This window comes from Harpia harpyja, chromosome 18, assembly GCF_026419915.1.
Source record: "Harpia harpyja isolate bHarHar1 chromosome 18, bHarHar1 primary haplotype, whole genome shotgun sequence".
Classification (NCBI taxonomy): Eukaryota; Metazoa; Chordata; class Aves; order Accipitriformes; family Accipitridae; genus Harpia; species Harpia harpyja.
In genome coordinates this window covers 4535430-4557475 of record NC_068957.1, presented here as the reverse complement: position 1 = coordinate 4557475, position 22046 = coordinate 4535430, and the positions used below count along the sequence as shown (strand labels likewise).

General features: G+C 36.4%; 1 protein-coding gene across 1 annotated transcript in view; it reads left to right on the top strand.

Annotated features, from left to right (window-relative positions):
- The window catches only part of TMEM164 (transmembrane protein 164), a 47543-nt gene that overhangs the window by 5629 nt on the left and 19868 nt on the right, over window positions 1-22046 (top strand). The window contains exons 3-4 of the mRNA XM_052813761.1: window positions 12412-12461; window positions 14135-14201. Of these exons, the coding sequence (XP_052669721.1) occupies window positions 12412-12461; window positions 14135-14201 (117 nt within the window). The remainder of the gene's footprint in view (window positions 1-12411; window positions 12462-14134; window positions 14202-22046) is intronic.

The window sequence follows — 22046 nt, the reverse complement described above, 5'->3', positions numbered from 1 at the left end:
GTAGCTTAATGAAAATGCATAAACACAGGTGTCACTTGATGTCCTGTAAGACATCAAGCTGGAGTTAACAGGCAACTAAGATTAAATGTAGACAAATATAAACCAAGACCCAGAGATAAAATTAGTCTGTATTGCAAAAGAGAAATTTGGAAAACAAAATGTAAGGAAAAACTATTACGTGGAGCCATCTAAATCAGAGTTTGTGGGTAATAATGGTAGGGTGAAGTGATCTCAAAAGGTCCTGTCCAACCTTAATGAGTATGTGATCATTATTTTTTTCTTTTTTTAATTTGAATTTTAGATTTGTGAGTTGGATCTTGAAGTTGATAGTTTTAATTTGGTTTCTTGGAGCTTTGCTAAGACTATTCAGTTCTGAACTGAAGGTTATGACTGACCAGTTTGTAGAAATTAAAAGTGTGTAAGTTTCTTGAAACCTTGTTCAGGGAAGCGGCAGAAACATGACTGTAATCTAATCCTAAAATGATAGGTACAGCTAGTCCTATTAAACTGTTGTGAATTGTCAGCTTCCTTGATTTTAATATGCCAATGCCTTCTTCCAGAATGGTGACTTAATACCAATCTGTAAAATGAGTTTTGGGACTTTTGTTTTGGGAAGAGGTTTGCAAGTGTTCTTCCTATAGAATCATTTCTTAGTGGTAAATCCTCAGCTGGTAAATTGTCATAATTCTCTTCCAATCCTACACCAAATTATTGCATTTAAGACAGTTAAGGACTGACATTTGTCTAGAATAAAGAAAATGTTTTTGTAGGAAACACCTGTATTGCTGGATGATTACTTCAGTGATCTTTATAGGCAAAGAGAAGTAAACTAAAGGGGAAGTGATAGGTGGAAAAAAGGCAAGAGAAAGAAGTATAGGGAGTCCGGTTTTGTCCAGTGATCTTGGTCTGATGTTAGCATAACTAAAAACAGTGCTAAGTGCATCTGCAGTTCAGTAAATAGTAAATCCTGTGTTCATTATTTCTAGTTCTAGCTTCTTTAGAGACCTGGATCTTTTCTGTCCTCTGCAAAAGAGGCTACTGTGTTTTTAGAAACAATGGGCTGTTTTTGGAACTTAGATAAAAAATGTCTTGGCTGAATTCTGCATCGTTTGGGAATATGTCCCAATGCATAACAGATTAATTATCTCCCTCTCTCTCCACTCCTCCTTCCTGCTTTTTTTTTTTTTTTTAAAAATCTTGGAAAAAACCTGATTATATGGTCAAATGTGATTTTTCAGGTGTGAATCTGGGTTTAATTTGCATACACTGCTCCTAAATGCTTTGTAATATTTGGAAGAATCCAGTTAAATTGTGTATGGTTTTCTATATTCTGTCTCTTCAAAACCTTGAATTAAAATTAAAGGGACGTTCATATCCTGTCATTTGGGAGTGAGTATGAAGAACCTTTGATTATAGAAATGCAGTAAATTTTTATAGAAATAACAGTGAATAATGTTATTGGGTTATGTGAGCAACAGCCTGCAAGTAAAAGTTTAATGAGCTATTAAATTTTAAAGGGTAGCAGTATTCTAAATCAAAGATATTTTTCAATAGTTTTGTTCATTGCTTAATGTATTAAGATTTTTGGGCAAGATGTAGAGCAGCAAAGGCAAAATTTCCTATGAATATTTATACATTTTTCAAAAAGTCTCTAACTGTAAGGTTCTAAATCTTACTTTTTGTGTGTGTGCATATTTCCCTTATCTACGTAATTTTTGTGTGTACCTCCTATGTTCCAAAACCTGGTACTGCTACCTGCAGAACTTGTAATTTTTAAAGGACCTCAGAAGACAGGATTCAATTTTAGGGGGTAGGATAAAACTGAAATTTAGTAGAATTTGATATACTAAGGACTGTAAAAAAAATTTGAATATTTAAGAAAAGCAAGGCTATATATTTGGAGTATAGTATGATTTATTCCCAAATCATTACATTTAGGGGGTGCGTGAGAGTGTTGTAGCAAGGTCAACAATCCTTTCAGTGCTCTGAAATGCTATCTGGTAGACAGAAAATTCATCACTTAAGTGGACGATGTGTGTAATCACAGCTCACAAACATATCGGATTATGAAGTATGCAGCTCGATTTTTAGATCTGTATAATACACAAGTCTTTATTTTTACGACAGCAAATTAACTTGTGATAATTCCTCTTAAAGCTGATTGCTAGAGAGGAAATAGTGTGTGGTGAAGAAGGGCAGATGAAGAACAATTACAGCATTGAAAGCACCAGTATTTCTTGGTGGCAAGCCTTATTTCTTGCAAAAGAGTGTATTTTACTGCTAGAAAGGTGATAGCAGCTCAAGGGGCAGAGATATGAAGTGACAGGTCATGAGGCAGGTCATGAGTTCCTTTATACTGGGTCTGGGATGCTCCAGAACTATTAGTTTGCCTTTCAAAAAAACCCATGGCTCGCTTGTATAGTTTAATCTGCCCTTGGTTCCAATAACTGTCAATTTTTTCTTAATTGTTACAATTTATTTTTAAGCAATGATTTTGTTGTGTTTGAGAAAACACTGTCAACTGAAGTTTAGAGGCTTTAACTGATACTGTAATTAATGTAATGACTATTTATTGAGCTGAGGGAAAGCTTTTCTGTGATAGTTTTAACACTGTATATAGTTTGTTTCACCATTGTGCTTATGTTTAGTAAATCCCAGCACATAGTAGAGAAATTGAGAAATACTAGTATGAGGCAAGGCAAGGATTCTTATTCAGAAATAGTAGTAATTTTTAATTTAGTATAAAAAGAATAGCAAATGTGTCATAAGGCTGTGAATCGCAGTTTTCTTTGAAGAGATGACAGTTCATCCACTTTAACTTAGACAAGATTTGGCCAGTACATGCTTTACCTTGAGCTGAAAACGTGCATGCTTTGGTCGAGGTGATAGGGATCACGGTAATATGTCATGCTACCAATGAATGTTCTAGTTGAGGAATTGGAGTTTAACGCTCTAGGTTAAGCCTTTGTTTTGAAGTTGCTAGGTTTTGGAAATACCTGCTGTGCTCGAGGATAGAATGCATACTTCGGTAATTCTGTCCTTTCTTCTGTATATTCATAGGAGAAAAGAATATAAAAAGTGGGGAGTTGACAAGAAGTAATCTTACTCTCTAAAAAGGAGTAGGAATTGCATGAATGGAAGTTCTAGATCAAAAAGCTTAACTTTCTCTTACCCCAAATATTTACACTGAGGATTATTATCTAAAGGCCATTAGATGAATAATTAGGTAATCAGATACTGGTTTATTTTGATGAGATCGTCACAGATTTAAAGCAAATATCCAAGTGTAACATGTAATTTGAGCAACATGTTATGGAGAGACAGGCCTTTTTTTCATTTCTTTTTTCCTCTTCTGCTTCTGTTTTCCTCTTCTGTTTTGTTTCTTTTTTTTCCTTTTTTTTTTTTCTTTTTTTGAGAATGTAATGTATTTTTAGGATGGATTTTTTTAACCTATTTAGCAGTTTCATGCACCATTCTGTGTAGGTTGTTTGCTAGCAACTTAAACTGATGTTTCAGGAATAGCTGCCTGAGGCCTTTAGGAACTTCAGTAGAGTGGTGGACTAAATCAAATAGCAGCAGTAACCATAATGGACACCTTTATAAATTCCAAAGATTGGGATGACTTTCATCTAATTATTTCTAATCTAAAACCCCCTTCTTTGTTGTCTCCCTTGCACTGCTGTAAATGTTTACATGCCTAGTCACAGATTATGAGTTTTACCACAGTGGTTGTACATCAACCACGTTCACTGTAGCAATTTGAACTGTGTTGATGTTCACCGTGAACAAGTTCTGTACCATGCATTTGAAACCTGCGAAGACTGTAACGGGACTCATGTTTCTCGTGACACTTCCTCAGGGGTTTACATAGATGTGGTAAGGGTTTACATTTATTCAGATTGCCAAGTAATTAGTGTCAAGTGAATTTAATTGTTTATATTTTAATACTTTGGTAGTTAGTGAAATGCCAACTTAAATTATCAGGAATATGATGCTATATGCCTTAGCTTTTTATGGATTGTGCTACTATTGCTGTTTCTTTGGCAAAAAATTTATCTGTAATAATAAAGCTACTAGATATTTATTATCCTGCTGTTTTTAAAGATTACAAATTTCTGTTGTAAAATTCTACAAATTGAGGAATTGCGAACTGTGACAAGAAAGAGGTATTGGTGACTTGAGGCGGAGTAGAGCAGGACTTTTCTAAGATGGTTTTGCTTCTGTAGGAAACTAATATGAAACGTCATGCTTGGGGAAAAAGTAACAAAAGTGAACGTATATGACTATGCACATGAAAATCTTACGGTGAACTCATGCAAGCTTCCACAGTGTCACTGACAGGTGTAAATGCAAGTTAATCTAAATTCAGCGCAAACTAAATTTTCTTAAGAAATAGGATGTTTGAATATTATTTTTTTTTAATTCAGCTTTTTTTGTCTCTTTTACCTTCAGATAAGTTTTTGATTGTCAGGTTTTGCTAAAGCATTAAACTAGGAATGGGGAATGAAGTAATCCACTACTAGTGAAGGGCTGGTGCAGATAGTGATTAGAGAAAAAGGAAGAAAAATAACTGCAGTGACACTTTTTCTCTGAAATACTAATTCCTAAGATGTGATAACTAATGCTACTGCACGCATAGAAAAGACCTGAGTCTTATGTTAATAATTAATCCTAAAATACGAGAAGTCTAGAAATCTTTCACCTAAGACTGTAAAAGGGGAGAAGGTGAGTACTGGTTTGTTGAGTAAGCAAACTAAGCCTGTGGAAGGGGACACTAATCTAGAATGTCCCAATAAACATATATAATTTACAAGACATTAAGATTGTAGAGGTTGGAAATTGTTCAACTTGGTACACTTCTTTCATCCCTGGGTAGAACTGGGAAACTGGAAGGTTGGAAGGAGGGACAGGCAGCTGCTTATGTTCCTACAGTCTGGTTTATATAACACAGAAACTACTTTTACTGTAGTATTACTTAATGCTCTGCCAGCAATGTTGCTTTGAATCATGAGTATTCTTAATGCTAGATTAACAATTCCACAGGACACATTAATTAATCCCTGAACCTGTCTGACTGCTGCAATAAGGCAGCTGTGATTTTTATGCTAAAATATTAAATACATTCAACTTGCTGCTATTTAGCAATGAGAATGTAACATCTTTTGATTTCTGTTCTCTTTTCAGATTTGGCAGTCTGAACTTGTCAAATCAGTTACAATTTTAAATTATTTTTAAGTTACCTTTTAGAAGGCAAACAGATGGCTGTTCTGTGCTGAATTGATAGTTGACATCTAACATATCTAGATGCTGGATCAAAGCTGTATGATGGAGTTAAAACCATTACTTTCTGATAAATGATAGGGTGATTGTTTTGAACTTACTTAAAAAAAAAAAATTAGAGTTAATTAACAAAATCTTCTACATCTTTTAAATTAGCTGCTTGTATGCTCCTTGCCTTAAGTTTTACCATTGTGCAGGAAAATGGATGATCTTCACATGTATGGTAAAATACACTTAAACTTACCACTGTATCTTAGCCTTTTAAACATAGCTCTTAATCTCTTCTGCTCTGGAGGGTACTTTCATACACCTAAGAAAGGTTGAAAATTTTTATTTCAGTGCAGATTGACCGAAGCCTGCTTCTCTCTCTCTTTTTTTTTTTTCTTTTCTTTTTTTAAAATTCATTCCAGTTTTGGATAAATCCAGTTGCCATTATTTTTTCACATTGCTCTGAATATTGCAAGTAGAAATTAAAATCTAACCTCTTGAAGTTTTCATTTTGAAATGGTATACTAAAACAATCAATTTATGATCTGGTTAAGTGATCACAACTGGAATGTTTGAAAAGAAAAATATGTTTCCGGTCTGCTGCAACGAGATACTAAATCAAACAGGCGGCTCGGGGACAGACAAGCTGCTGTTTTGAAAGGTAAATGAAATCTGTGCTGCATTTGTGAGATGCAGTGGTTTTACCTGTAGCGTGCTTAGCTATCTTCTGCCAGAAACAAATCTACTCAGACATCTGTAAGTGTTTCCATTGATATTATAAGTGCTACTTCGTGTGATGTTTAATATGGAATGGTTAGAGTTGTGTGACTTGTTCTTTTCTTCCCCTGCTACCTTTGGAATTGTCGTCTTTTGTGTTTTTAGTTTGTTTCTGATCAAACAAGAAGATCTTTCTGTTACGCATGTTTCTGTCTCAGCAGGACTAAGACTGGTAGAAGAAAAGCCTTTCATGACAAGTTTTGATTGCACTCTGCCTCAGTGTACTAACTGAAAAATAGTGTCATTAAAATACTTCTGAAGGGAGCTCTTAGGTGTAGTATTTTGTAGAAGTTTGGAATGTTTTGGAATAAAAAACCCCAGCCAAGTCATAGGACAAAAAATAAATCATCAGTGAGCTCTCCCTATTTAGAGTGCTCATGGAGTGAGGCAATAACATTCAATGAATAGAATGGTATCCAGGCTTACATATTTGAAGAGGTGTTTTACTTCAGTTCGGAGACAGTATTGCTGTTACACACTCCAGTTGCATCCTTTTTGAACAAAAGATTATGCATGTCTTTTGAGAATAGCTCTTGAGATTTTTACTAATCTTGATTTTTGAAATGTTGGTTACTAAAACTAGTGGTAGAATGTGGCATTCTTACATGTCAAAGAGACTAGGAAATACTAGACAAGTGAGAAAATTTGCAGCTGACAAATTATTTTATGGCAATGGACTCAAAACTTTTGGGACTTGTAACATAACATAAATATATACATACTTGCCAGTATCTGAGAATTTTCCTAGACATAACTCTAGCATGTACCACAGCCTCTCATTTTAGGTATTTAATAAATTTTTTTTAGGATCTCTATTTTAGGCAAGTCAAGACTCATAATGACAGGCTGGGTAAAATGCTTGCAGTCATTCTAGTGTAGTAGATTTTAGCTCCTATAGGTAGTAGCTCACTAATATATTTGGGACTATATGTTGAAGTTTGAGTTTCTCAATATCTGAGTATGTTGGGGTTGTAATAAGGCAGATTTAGTAAAATCTGCTTACCTCATGACCCCCCCCCCCCCCCAAGTAAGTAATCCATAATAAATGTACTGTAGAGGCACTGCTGGATTAAAAAAGCACAATTATACAACAACAAAAGCCTTTTCCTTTCTTACTGTTTTCACTCTAGCAATACAGTTAAATGGAAAACAGGAAACCAGATATGTTTGACGGTTTCTGTTCTTTACTTTTTTCCACCTCTTTATACTGATGCACTTGCCCATTGCTGAAGTCTAGGTGTGCAAACGGTAAAAGAATTTGTTTGAATAAAATTCTTTCTGTACGAACTTAAAAAATCAAATAATGGAAACCTCTAATATCTCCAAATTAATGTGATAATTGCAGCACATGTAATGTTTGAAGTGTAAAAAGTGAAAATACCATTAGGGGTTAACACAGTGCATAGAGATTAGGAAATCGGATTGTATTAAAGGGAGGACAGATTAAGGTTATCACAGTTCTTTTTGGTTTCATGATGTTGCAGTCTTTTGTGGATTTTGGGGTGTTTGTTTCAGTATTAGATTTTTTCCACGCTTCTGAAATTTGGGTACCCATACCTATTCCTGTCATATTTTGGCACTAGGAAAACATATAATCAATAAAAAAACCTAACTTGCTGCAAAATACCAGCTAGCTTTGGTTGATAATTAGACTTTTTTCCATGCATGTGAGTTTGACTTTTACCTAGAGACACCATTGCAATGTCAAGGAGTAATTTTTTTTGTAAATTCTGACTTCTCAAAATGAATTTATGAAGAATGATCTGTTTTTTCCCAGCTACCCAGTTCATTTTTAACAGTAACATTTCCCTTGTTTGGCTATGCTTTCTTTTAGTGATTAAAAAGGGAGTGAACTTAACAGGGATTTGTGAAGGGCCAGTGTAATACTTTGTGATACCTACTTATTGCTATCTGTCAAAGAAGTTTTCTGAATAAACTAATGCAACGTTACCTTCTTATTGTCTTCAGAACAGTCATTTTACATACAGGCTCTTCTACCTGCTACACTGACACAAATGAGTAATATAATCAGGTTTAAGGAAATAATGATCTCTAAAGTTTACTGAACTCAAAGGTGTTTCTTGGGAACTCCATCAAATACTGAATGACAGTCGCACATGTTTCTTTTAGAAAATTTTAAAAAACATATTACTACAGGTGGAAAAATACCATCCTTTTCCTCCTGCCTTCCAGTCTGTCCCATACCTGTAGATGGCATTTGGAGCTTTCTCTTCTTCTTAGTGCATAGTTAGAAGAAGGGAAAGTGGAAGGGACTGATTTACAGCCCAGTCCTGGGTTTGTTCAGAGCAACTGTAAATTCAGTCTTTTTAAGATCTTGTCTCAGTGAAGGAATAGTTAAGCAGTGCAATCCTATACATTACAGTCTCCAAATTACAACGGCCCTGCTGATCCGTCATGTGTTGTGATGTGACCTTTGTATTTGGGCTTATGCAGGGGAGTGCTGGCCATGCAGTTCTTCATGCCAGAAATATTTCCCATGGGGATGGACGGTGATATTTATGGTCTTGCGGAGCAATTATGAAGTATATTGACAGAATTTCTGACTTTTGTTTTCATCTGAGCCCTCAAGGTTGAAACGAACTTCAGTTTGCGGATTGACCAATGTTATGAGCTTCTTTGCAATTTATTGCCTGAGAAATATTGTAGAATCATCTGGTCCTGTGCTGATGAAAAAAACTTAGACATACTGACTGAAAATCTTGTCCCCACCTAGGACTTGTTATCTATACATTTCCTCAAGGCCACTCGTGATTTTGTACCCTCACTTTCACTCTCATTAGCCTATAGGCTTTTACAGATTGAAGAGTCTTAATGTGTTAAGTCAGTTCTATGCTTTTTGATCGTTCTTGTTGGCCTCTATAACCCTTTTCTAAATCTGCTTTTTGGGGGGGATGGAGAGAGATTAAAGGGGAAGAGAATGATCAGAACTGTGCCCAGAATTCAGCCTATCAGACAATGTTTATTTTATAGCTTATTTTTCCCGCCTGAAATAGTTACTTTTGTACATTTTGGATTTCAGGTTGATTCTTTTGTCCTTCTTTTCGTTTGTAACATGAAAATGTAACAGGTGACAGATCTGACAGGATAAGGAGGGACATTGAAGTTGTTTCTTAGAGTTTCTTCTAAATTGAAAGTTTAGTTACTCTGCCTTGGACAAGGAGAAGCCCACTTCAGTGTGCTTTTAAATATATTCTGCCCTGTTTACACTAGAACTCTGCAGTGTGCCGGCAAAGGGGGGCTACATCTGTGCTAGCCTGAGTGCGTAAAACCTTGAGAGTTCCAGCAGGAAAATAGGCTGGGAACTCTTCACAGCCATGCTGCTAATTTAATATGACATTGTTTGGTTTATAAAACATAGCTGTTTCCTTCTGCAAGGCAAAGGATTTTATTTCCAGTATGACAGTGAAATATAATATGATTATGGGATAAGTATGTGAACACTTGTGGCAGAGCTTGTGAGCTTGTCTGCTGTGAACTAGGTGTTTTAAGACTGCTAATTACTGAGCTGAATGATGACACTTTTTACGTTTTAATCTACTCAGTGATATAGTTCTTTGAAAATTGGATACAAAGGTGTCTTGTAAAACATCCTTTTTAAGAAGTTGAGGTTTATTTATCACGAAAAGTATATACATATTTAGAGAGACAGTGCTTGATATTAAACTGCTAAAGCTGAAACATTTGAAGATCTCTTCCATTATCCTAAAGTTTTAACATAAACATTCTAGTTATGATTTCTCTGCTGCCATAAAAAAAATCAGTCAGGCTTATTTTCCAAAAGATCACTTACAACAGAGGGACTTGCATGCTTAAAAATATTAAATATTTATTTTTCCCTCATCAGTTCCTGAAACTGTGTTTCTTGCAGTAGAGTTGACATAAAAATAAGCAGCTGTGAATCTTGTTCTCTTCTTTGCCTGTCTCCATGATAGCGAAGTATTTTAAATTGGTACATCCATCTCAGTCTTTGCAACAATGCCATCTTTTTTTAATATTACGTATTTTTTATCCTCAGTGGTGAGATTCAGATAGTATACAGATTTGTGTTGTAGTTTTTGCTTTACCGTGTGGTAGTTCGAGCACTCTGCAGTGTGTCAGAAAAAGAAATGACTGGTGTGATTAAGACGTATTTCTGGTTTGATTATTTTGTGCATATAGAGAAAAAAGTCAATCTGGTTTTGTTTGTTTTGTTTTTTTTTTTTTAAATGTAGGAAGTAAAGAGAAAAAAAATTCTATATTGGAAGAGCAGAGTTTCTTCCATGAAGGTATGAACTATGCTTCAAAAGCAACATGTATCTTCTGTCAGATTTCTGAATTTAAGGAAATGATAAAACAATATGAATTTAAAACTCTGGATGAACTAGTGAGACTCTAAATATCATATCTCCTTTTGCTAACATACAACATGGAGTGTTTAAATAATGCATGCAAGTAGCATGGGAAAAAAATAATTTTAAGAGACCTGTAGAAGACATCTGTGGTCTCCAAAGAAGGGAAAATATAGTCCACAATTCAAGGAACTTTAGCTTAGTAAACAAAGGTTATTGCAAAAATATGCAATGATGGAATAGTGAAGCATAGTAAGTGTTAGACACCTTTCCCAGAAGCCATATGGATCTTATGTGCAAGGTGATATATAGACCTCTCATAAGACTTTTCTGGCATATACTTTCTCTTTTTTTTTTTTTTCTTAGCACAAAAAAGCATCCATTAGTGGATTGTCATCATGCATCTGTTATGTTCTCTTCCTCTTTAACCTGCCCTGATGAGTTTAAATTACTTGGTTTTTAAATACAAGACTTCAGAGAAACTCTGATTGGATTTTAACAGTATTCAGTAAGAAAATGTCATGACATACATTCAGTTAAATTTAATTGCTGCCTCTTTCTTGCTGTGCCTTTATTAGAGTTCTGTATGACTTAGCAAAAACAATTTGTGTGTGTGTGTGCAAGGTCTAAACTGCTACTGAGACTGACTTGAATTAAATATACAAGTAAGTGAATCAGAAATAAATGGCTGTATATTAAGAACTTGCACTGAAAATAAAATATTTGGAATTTGTACATTTATTTGTATGGTAATGACAGCAAGCCCTTCTTATGCACAAGGGCTCAGTAGTATGATCCAGGCTTCAATATTTCTACTGCTGCTGCAGCGAGTACATGATCTGGTAGTAATTAATTTGAATATACATCAGAGGCCTCTTCCCAGCTCTGCAGCACTTCAAAGAAACGTGTTTGGTGAATTGTCAAATCTGACTTGTCTATAAAGCAGACATATTCTCCAGATGTTCTCACTTGAAGTGATTTAATGATAATTTGTTTTGTAGGTTGGCAGTGAAATAATCTATTGTGAATTTATTTTTGCAACAGCAGTAAAAAGTGTGATCTGTTCTTTTTCTGAAATACTTATCAGACAGCAGGCCAAAGTCTCCTCTTTGCAGCAGTGGACAATATAAAAAACCCGATTTCTATCACTGAACACTTCTGTAGTAATCTCTTCATATCTAGAGTAAGACTCGCTGATATGAAATTTTTTAAGTTGTTGTGAGAGGTTTTGGACAGCAGTATCAAAAGATGATAGTTATCCTCTAAATTTAGATGGGGTGTTGTTGCAAATCAACAATACTTTCTTACATAAAAATGTAAATCAGGTCCTATTTATGGTAGGAGTATGGCCTGTAAAGAAAAACAAACATCTGCTCCAATTGTATTCAGTTACTTTCAGTCTTGTGAAACAGCTGGCTAATAATTGGTGAAATTTTTACAGTACTTTAAAAATACTTTATTGAGTGTGGCAATGGACATATTCAAAGATGACTACTAAGCTTATGCCTAAAGCAGATACTGTGGTAGCCTTATTTTGGGAAGTGTGAAGAGGCTTTTATAGACAGCCATCTCGCATGAGATCTTGAAGAGCTGGGTCCTGCACTGGTGAAGTGAAGGGAAATATTGTCATTGTAAATGCTTGGTCTTTAGCACAGCAAGGACCTTATGATTGAGAGCTAAGGGGGCTGCTCTAGTAAAATGATTGGTAATACAGTAATCTGCTTTATGAGAGACCTGTTATAATGACAATATCAAACAGGCTAGAATTTGACTTGTTTCTCAGGCACTGGCAGAAGCCAAACCCTAGATGCTGCTCGTACTGCTTAAATCCTTTTATATGTAGATAATATGAGACCTTTTAATTTGTTCAAGATTTTTAGTCTTTTCTAGCTCTGCTGTAAAACAGTTCTTCTGGTTAGAAATTATTTGTGACATGCAGAACTGGGAAAGAAAGGTATAGAAAAAGGAGTCTAAAAGAGATCATATCATTAATTTAAATTTGTTTCTAACGTTTCAGATTTTTCTTCTTGCCTGTCCTCCATGTCGGATTGCAATGATTCTCTTCAGGTAATGCCTCTACTATATTTCTGTCTACTTGCATAATATATTTTAGACGTTAATCACTGCTTAAGTCATAAAATATTAAGATATCTATCCAGTTGGAAAGGTACATTGGTTGGATTGAAAAATGACACCTTGAAAAGGGTCAGGGCTTGAATAATGGGTGTTGAGCCACACGCCCTTAGTTCTTTTGTACTAGTGGTTTTGGCCTCGCATAGCAACATGAATTAGCTTGGTAACAGGTGAGAATGCAGGCATCTTTCTACAGATTAACGTACAGGCTTGTATAATGTATGTCGTGGGCCTTTTACCTTTTTATCATCCTCACTAAAAATTAGTAACTGGGCTTCATTGAAGGCTGTGCGTACAGTATGGGTCTAGTTTTAAAATTGTGGCTATAAGTTAAATAGTGAAAGCAAATTCTTGCTGACTTGGGTATTTCTCAAATCTATGCAATCTTTTCTAAAATATTGTGTATCGTTACTTACTTCGGGAACCACAAGAGTTTCTAATGTGCAGGAAGCTCTAATGGACTACTGCAGTAGAGTCCAGTAAGCAGCAAAGGGGGGTAACTAGTCATATTGTGGGGAGGGTCATGGGACTTCCCAGGCAGAATGGTAATCAGGAATGGCTGTAGTTGCCACCGTGACAGTTAACTTGGCTCTTTCTTGTCAGTGGCTGGAAAAAATGATATTGGGGGCACACCTCATGAATTATTTTGGAACTGCTACTGTCTCTCTGCAACTTTTTTCTGCTGTTCCTTATTTGGGCAGGGAGTGGGCTGAATGCAGAGATGCTGCGTTAGCATCTCCAACTTGGAGAGTGTGAAAAGTTATGTCTGGTGTCCAGGAAATCCTGGGTTTACTATGCATTTGCAAAAGACCAGTTGCAGAGCAGAGGCCACAATATTTGTTGCTTTTCGGAATGAGCCTTTCTGTTTTCTGACACCCTGACAGGGTATAAATTACTTTTGAAAAACTGTTTTGAAATTGTAATACCTTTTCCCCCTCAAGTTGCTTTTAAAGTCCTAATGGTTTATGACAGGCAGTGGTTGTCAACAGTTTATTCCTTACTTTGTGTCTTATGTAAAGTAGACTGAAACAGCACTGATACTATTTTTGTGTTCATGTGACACAACAGTGGTTCAGAAAAAGATGGCTGAAAGCTATACAAAATACAGTATTATAATAATACTTTCCTGCCTTATTTGCTTAGGACTTTCTTCTTTTATTTAATGGACTTCTTCCAAATTCCTGAAACTTTACTTTGAAGCTGTATGTTTATAGAGTTAGACAGGAGTAAAAAACTTTATCAAATACATTATTTTAAGCTCTGAAAGACAAATGAACAGCAAAATTCCAACTATTTAGCAGCTTCATCATGAACAGGATTAATACAAATGGGCAGTCCAGGCTTTCTAGGAATCCAAAGCTCATTATAAAAGGCAGTCCTCCTTTAGGAAATTATTTAAGTGTGTATTTAAAGAGAGGTTTTTGTCCTGGTTATTGCATTTAACAGTATCTGGTTATTGCATTTAACAGTGGCTTTATTCAAATTTAAGCCAAAAGAATTTTCTTAAATCTCTTGCTACCTTTTATTGAAGAGATACTACCTAAAATATGTGAAAATACTGCATTTTATTTCCATCTGTGAATATAACATCACACCTCTTTTCTCAGGTTGCAGATGCATATGCTCAATGGGGCCCTCTTGGCATTGCTGTTTCCCGTTGTTAATACACGTCTGGTGAGTGTACTGTACTTTTCCTCCTCCTTTTTTATTTATTTCTGAAAGATTTTGTTTGGCAAGATGTTAGTTAGACCTTTGCTTGCTTTGGCCTTTTACAGTTCATTTTACCAGGCTGTAGATTCCTGGTACAGGTCACTACAATGGAGCCAAAATACGAATCTTGGAATTTTGGGTTTATAAATCAATGTGGAAAGCTAACACTGCTGTATTCAAAGTGTTAATTCCATCCTAGCTTTTAAATGAGGGAAGACTTAATGGCTTTGAAAGAGGCTTTCACAGGTTAGTGTTGTGGCCTGTGGTCAAAATTCAGCTTCAGGCTTTTCAGGCTATATGTAAGTGTAAGATTCCTCAGGCATGGAAAATGTCAAATGGTGGTGGTGGTTGTCACCCCCTCTCCCCTAAGGTTAGGCACAGCAGCTTTCTTTTTTCCATCCAGGTTTTCAAATCTGCTATAAAACTCCTGTCTCCTGGACGAAAAATTAGCCTGTGGTGTCCCTAGTAAGATTCTTAAACCTATCAAGAGTTAATGATAAGAAAACTGATCCTGAGTCTGAGTCATATGAAACATTTCTAAGGATTATTTTTAAGAGCTGTTATGCATGCATATGTAGGGTGTGTGTGTATGTGTATATGCGAATATGCCTATATGCTTGTTCATTTTTTGTCATTTGACTTATTTGCAAAAAAACATTGTTGCAGTTATTTAAATGTCTGTTTTAAGATGGAGTTCACTTAAATTTATCTGCTTATGTGTTTATGGTGTCTGGATAAAGTACTCATATCTATATCCATATAGCATGTGAATTAATGATATTATTGACAAAATTGTTATGGACTTCAGACTCCATTACAGATCTTGTTAGTGGTTATCCATTTGCTAAATCTTGACTGTCTCAATAAGATTAAGTATAAAAATCTGCATCTGTATTGAACTTAATGGATGATACGCTATGTTGATTGGCCACACTGGTAGCTAGGAGACCTGAAAACTGACAGTTTTATTGTTGGCTCGTAAATGGTTTCTTTTTTCCCCTCTTTAAGACTATAACATTTTGCACTGAGACACAGTTCAGTTACTAGAGAGAGGATAATACATCTGTAGGCTTTTACATATTAAAAATAATCTTCCATAAAGCATGACACACACATGCACAGGAGGTTGGATCATATTTTTCAGATTTCAGTGGATTTAGTAGTATATAACCCTAGAGTTCTTTCAAGATTTACATTGCCCATCCTAACGTGGTAACTACATATATTCTTTTCTATACTGTAACAGCTTATGTGCAGTTTGCAATTATGTTTTATTAAAACTTGATACTGCTGAAGGGGCAGCAAACGAATAAAACAACTGTTTTTTCCTGATAAGGAGAACTCTTTATTTTGTATTTCAAACTATCTAGTTTGTAAGTAAGTATAAACTTTAGCATAACAAAATTATTTTTCTGGGTAACCTTTTAAGGATAAAATGTTGAAATATTTAATACATCATTAGCTTGTATTTTCTCTGCCATCATCATAGATCTCATTTGTATTAGGGCAGTGGTGATTAAATAGGAAAAATACAGACTACTTATAAAATTCTCTCCTTAATTAAGGATAGAGGAGCCAAAGGATAATGTCCAAGAGCAAATATTTTTTGAATAAATACAACTTAGGATATTTTTGGCCTAACAGCTGCTTGCTGGGCTGTTCTCTTTTCAGTGTTTCTTCTGGCACAAGATAATGTGGGTGATGTTTTATAGCACTGCTGCTTTGACCCAGATTCTCTTGTGTTAGACACACATTCTGCTCTGCAACTGTCACTGTAGTTGTTTACACTGACTTTGTCCTGAAAGCAATAAATGTCTCTTAGAACTTAGTAGGAAGTTCAAAAAAATCGCAGTAATTTTGTCCATGCTGTCTGCTCTGGTTTGTAGTATCTAAGTGAAAAACTTTTGACTCGGTCAAGAATCGTTGTGTCTCTATGCCTCAACTTTTTAATTTCAATTTTATGACATTTTAAGACATTTATTTTAGCGTGTACATTTCATACAAAAATTTTGTATACTTAGTTACATCCATAAACAGTTGTAATATATAGTGTGTGGCACAAAGAGCATGAAAAATTGGGCACCTAACCCAACTATTAATTTAGAAGGGAGGAGGGAGGAGATGTCTGGGGCAGAGAGAGTTCTGAGGTCAGTGGGAACTGGAAAGCAGGAGACTATTGCCTCCCATCACTTTGAGAGATTGTACCAAATTGATATATTGCTCTAAGTACCGAAACGCCTTGCTGTTACCTTTCATAGTGTAAAATATGTTTTATCCTTATGAGTTACTTGATATACAGCTGGATGTTGTCTTGTAGATAGTTTTCGTTGTCTTCAGCTGACATTCTTCTAAACCTCTCTCTTCGATGTGGATTGCCTGTCAGTTATCTTGTAGGCAGTACATGATTACTGTTGAGCTGTAGTCTCTTGGAGAAGCCTGCTAATTTAGCAAGTTCAGCAGTACAGCACGTACATGCTAGCTAGCAAATTGTGTATCATTATGGAGATGAAAGCAGTGAGAGGCAGGTGAAAATATTAGATGTGTTAGGAACTAGCAGGTGTCAGGATTTTGGTTCTAAGTGTTAACATGTTCGAAGTAATTTCCAGAACACCTCTTACAACGTGTTGTGGCACAGTCTGGGGTAACGTATTTTTGCTATCAATTACGTTACTTAATGCTTTGTAAGTATTCTCTTTGTATGTATCATTCAATGCTAAATGGTCCTGAAAAAGAAATTTTTCAAAGCTTCTAGCATAATTTGACATTTTCCATTTTCTTGTTAATGTATCTGTTAAATTTTTTTAGAACTTCAGTCATTTCAAAACTATTCTTAAATATTAGCCTGTTACCAGTGGAAATGGAGAGTTGAGATATTCATTGAAACTACAGTAGAAACTTTCTACCTTCTGTTGTTTTAACCTTTCAGTGACACTATACTTGTTAAAAATCTTATTGGACTGTAATGGGCACCTGGGATAGTGTTCCAAAAAAAATGTAGCCTGAAAGATGAGGTCAGTCTATTCTGTTCTTTCCAAGAAAATTTTTTCCTGCCTTGGCATGATGTTGAGGTGCCAACAATTAACAGTCTTGAAAAACAGTTGCACCCACTTGTATTTATTTGGCAACTAACTATTCCAGTTATTTGCTACATTATTTACAGTGTGCTGATGGAGTTAAATTTTGTGCATTAGAATAGTCATTGGATAAAGACAAGTCAGTTTGTTTCTTATTCAGTTCAGTTTTGTGAGTTCTTACTACCCTTTCAGAAATGAAGGGTATTTTAATTTTCTCTCATAATTTAATTCCTTTCTCATAATGCAATTCATTCTTGGTCAGCATTAACAATTTGCATAGAAAATAGGGTAATCTTTTATGACCCTTAAGTAAATAGAGAAGAAGATGCTAAGGCAATCAGATTGTTAGGTTCCCAAGTGGCAGCCTAGAAAGGCATAAGATGATATAGAGGAGTAGAAAGATTTCTTTTTACTTTGTATTCATATTATATGGAATACAGTGTAGGTCCTGATAACCTAGCTATGTGACTAAATTCATTTAACTGCCACAAAGACTCCAAGTGTTTGGAGAGTAACTGTTTTTGTTTGAACTTTCATATTGCATTCATCAAATTTTAAGGGAAACTCTTTCCACTGGTTTAAAAGTGTTTTTTTTGCAAGCTGATGTCCTGAAAATGTTGGTATAGATAAAGTAAAAAACAGGACATGTCCCAGAGGTGTTGGGCTTGCTGTCTGTGCTCACACAGCTGAGATGGTACAGTTTTAATGTTTCCAGAAGCCACTATATTCTATTATTAGAACTATTTGGCTTGAGAGGTACACATTCTAAATCTGTTTCAGGAACAGAATCATACTCTGAGCAGTACTTGCGGTGAATTTGCGTAATAGAGTAGATCATTGCCTGCTGTATTTCTGTTGGCTGTTAAGGTAATAATTCACTGTACTAAATAGTTTGCCTGAAATGCCTGTGCCTACACAGCAAAATGGAATAGGTTATGGTAGCACATTATGTCATATCTAAACTGGCTTAGTCTAACTGGCACAAGGAGAAATAATGGAACAATTGCACATTGTGGGCTGTCGAGAGATTGTGCTTTGGTTGCTGGTAGGTGCTAAAGCCAAGGTTTCTGCATCTTTTGGCAGTTATCTATGCTACGTGCATTAAAATGGTATGGGTGTGTAAGTGGAGCCTACAATCACACTTTCATTTGGTAATGTAAATCTACCTTCTGCTGGTGGTGATAAATAGTCCTAATATTATATCTAGAGGAACTGGAAAAATACTACTTCTGAAATCAGTATTATTTATCTTGTATTATTCCTGGGTTTTGACTTGACCTTACAAATGCCTGACTATGCCCGTTGCATCATTAATGCGAGCTGGTTTGTATAATCAAATTGAGTGACCAGAAGACAGTGGTGCCTTTTTATGAGACACAATAAACACCAAATATAGTGCTAGTCAAATACTCAAAACACTGATAAAAGTCAAAACAAATGCATTCAGTCTAGAGTGCACTGAACAATGCCCCTTCCTGATTTTCTCGGTGAGCATCATCCTCTGTAGTGGCAGGCCAACTGTGGTAGTTTAACCCCAGCCAGCAGCTAAGCCCCATGCAGCTGCTCGCTCACTCCCCTCATGTCGGGATGAGGGAGATAACTGGCGGGGTAAAAGTGAGAAAACTCATGGGTTGAGATAAAGACAGTTTAATAGGTAAAGCAAAAGCCACGCACGCAAGCGAAGCAAACCAAGGAATTAATTTCCCACTTCCCATGGGCAGGCAGGTGTTCAGCCATCTCCAGGAAAGCAGGGCTCCATCACGTGTAACGGCTACTTGGGAAGACAGACACCATCACTCCAAACGTCCCCCCTTTCTTCTTCTTCCCCCAGCTATATATTGCTGAGCATGACGTCCTATGGTCTGGAATATCCCTTTGGTCAGTCGGGGTCAGCTGTCCCAGCTGTGTCCCCCCCCCAGCTTCTTGTGCCCCCCCCAGCCTCCTCGCTGGTGGGGTGGGGTGAGGAGCAGAAAAGGCCTTGGCTCTGGGTAAGCACTGCTCAGCAACAACTACACTGTCCCTGTGTTATCAGCACTGGTTTCAGCACAAAGCCAAAATGCAGCCCCATCCTAGCTACTGTGAAGAAAATTAACTCTATCCCAGCCAAAACAAGCACTCCAAGAAAAAAATTCTCATAAAACTTGTCAGAATTTAGGTATGTCAGGAGTTGGAATCCTGGGGCCTTGCCCTAGCTGGATTTTCTGGAATTCATATACTGCTGAAAATACAGTCGTGTTTCTTGCTTTGTTATGTTTCTGGTCTCCTCCACCTTTGTAGCAGGATATTATTTCTAGTCCTGTGTTCTATGATGTCTTCACTCTACAGTCCGTCAGCACAAGAGATGCTCTTTTATAAACTCTCATGAGTTCTGTAGCTCATGCATGCTAACGCTGTCTTTGGTAGCAGGTGCAAATTCTGGTTCTTTCCCTCTGTATATATGCCTCACCCTAACAGGATTAATTGAAAATGAGAACTAGATAAAATTCATTGATAAAACTGATGAATTAACGATCCTTTAAGGGAATTATAATTCCCTGCACTGACTGGATTGCGTAGAACGGCTGGGAGTGATACTGGTTGAGACACCTACTTGAAACAGAGATTGCTTATTGAGACCCATCAATATGTGTTCATATCAATTACAGACAAGCGGGTATATGGCAGGAAATCTGAATGAAACACTGCCCCTAAAATATAATGAAAAGGAATTGTTGCAAATAAAATCTGGGATGCTGCTTTAGACCGTCATGTGGATGGGTGACAGCCCTGCTACTTCTTTATTTGAAGGGGCTTTGCTGGTGACATTAATGCCAATATTAACAAAATTTTTTTTCTCACTCTACTCTTTCCCATATATTAAAATATAGGGGAATGTCTTTTCTGATCTATGCCAGATGTATAAGCTGGTGCCTGAGCTGTAGAACTGCCCGAATAGTGTAACAATAACTTGAGCATGGATCAACTTCTTGGCTGTTTGCCAGTTCGGATGTGTGCTGGAGAAATGAGTTCTGCTAAGACTGGAAATAGTCCATTTTCCAAATGCCACTTGTGTTTGGGTTTTTTTTGGTGGCATTTTCTTTTAAGTCTTCATGTCCGTTTTTAGACCATTCTTCTAAGCTTCTCTGGCAGCTGTTTATTCTCTGCCAAAAAAGTAATTTGCTATCACAATCCTAAATATGCTGAGAAGTAACCAGTATGTTACATGGGCCTAGTAGCTGTTTGCCCCATGATTTTTGTATTGTATAGCGCTATATAGGTTCCTCCTCTCTGTTGTTTAATCTGTTCTGTGGTCTGCTTTGCAGGTAGAAAGAAAAGCCTGTGTTTCTGGTTTATTTCTTTGATTACTGATTATGTTTAGGAAACTAGCTACTGATTATAGGTTATGAGTCTGAGTTACTGATTATGTCTAAGAAGGTGGCTGGTACAGAATGACATTTGATGTTTACTAGACTTTGTGCTAGATGTGCTACAGAAAAGACCAGAATCTGGGAGTTGAATTCCTTCTATTCCTTTTTCTGCCGTACTCTGCAGTCTTTGTAAAGGGTGATGGAGGGAGAGCTCTTACACAGTACAGTGCTTGAGGTGTTGTTGCAAATAAAAGGCTAAGCTATAAATAATTAACAGAGGGAGGAGTACTACTTTCAGAAAACAGAGCAGAGTGGTAACCTCCTAGCCCACTGAAAACCAACTGCTGTGTCTAAGTGGGTTTAAACTCATTTAAACTAGTATAGTGCGCCATACCCTTTGGGGGGAAACTCTCATTGGAATATCTGACTTTGGGGCTCAACTCAGCTGCTGTCTTGAAGAGATTTTTCTAAAGCTTAGTGGAAAGACCTAGTTGCTTCCTTAGGGCAGTAGCTGGTTTGAGTTAGGACATTAAGTACGTGCTCAGAGGACTGCTGTTGGTGGCTGTGACTCTTCAAGCTCAGAGATGCAAGGGTGAGCTCTAATACTTTGTGATACAGTTTCTTCTTTTCAGTGTCCCAAGCAATATAAGCAGCTGCTAGGAGTTTAGCTAGACTGGCAGAACTGTACATAATTTACCTGTTCCTGGGGTGGAAGTCTAGTGCCTGCTCACTATTCTTGGTACTTTTCAGAGGACCTTCAGCATGTGTCCAGGGAATGTGGCACTTCTGAATCTGCATCATACCAGGCTGATGTGGGAGCTAGAAGCACATGTGGGTGCTTTAAGCCAAGCTCTTCCTGGAGGAACAAAACACCATTTATTTTCTATCAGAAACTTCATTACAAAATGTAAAAAGTGAATAGTCTGAATGTTTGTTTCCAGAGTACTTTGTTAGCATGTTTTGATCTTGTATTTTAGAGGAATTGTGTATGTGAGTATTAGTTTGGTGTGTTTTGAAATGTATATGATTTTATACCAATGTTAAAACCTAGGAATGGATGAAGCAGATTTGCTTTGCCACGAATAGGAATCTTTAAAGGAGAAAAACTTACTTATTGTCTTCAGTAACAGAGTAGCCTGTCCTCTGTATTCATTTACACTGTTAAGGGAGCCTAGAATATAAGTTAGTAGAAGAAATAGGTAATTTGTCCTTTTGTCTTGTAGCATTAGTTATTTTAAGATTCTGAGTAAGTGAAACAAGATGAAATGCAGGAAGAGTGATGCTGGCAGCTGGTAAGGTACATAGGAGTTTAATACAGAAACACCAGCAAATAAATTGGCAATTAATATACAGAGTTCAGATGAGTCTATCTTGGTAACAAATATCCA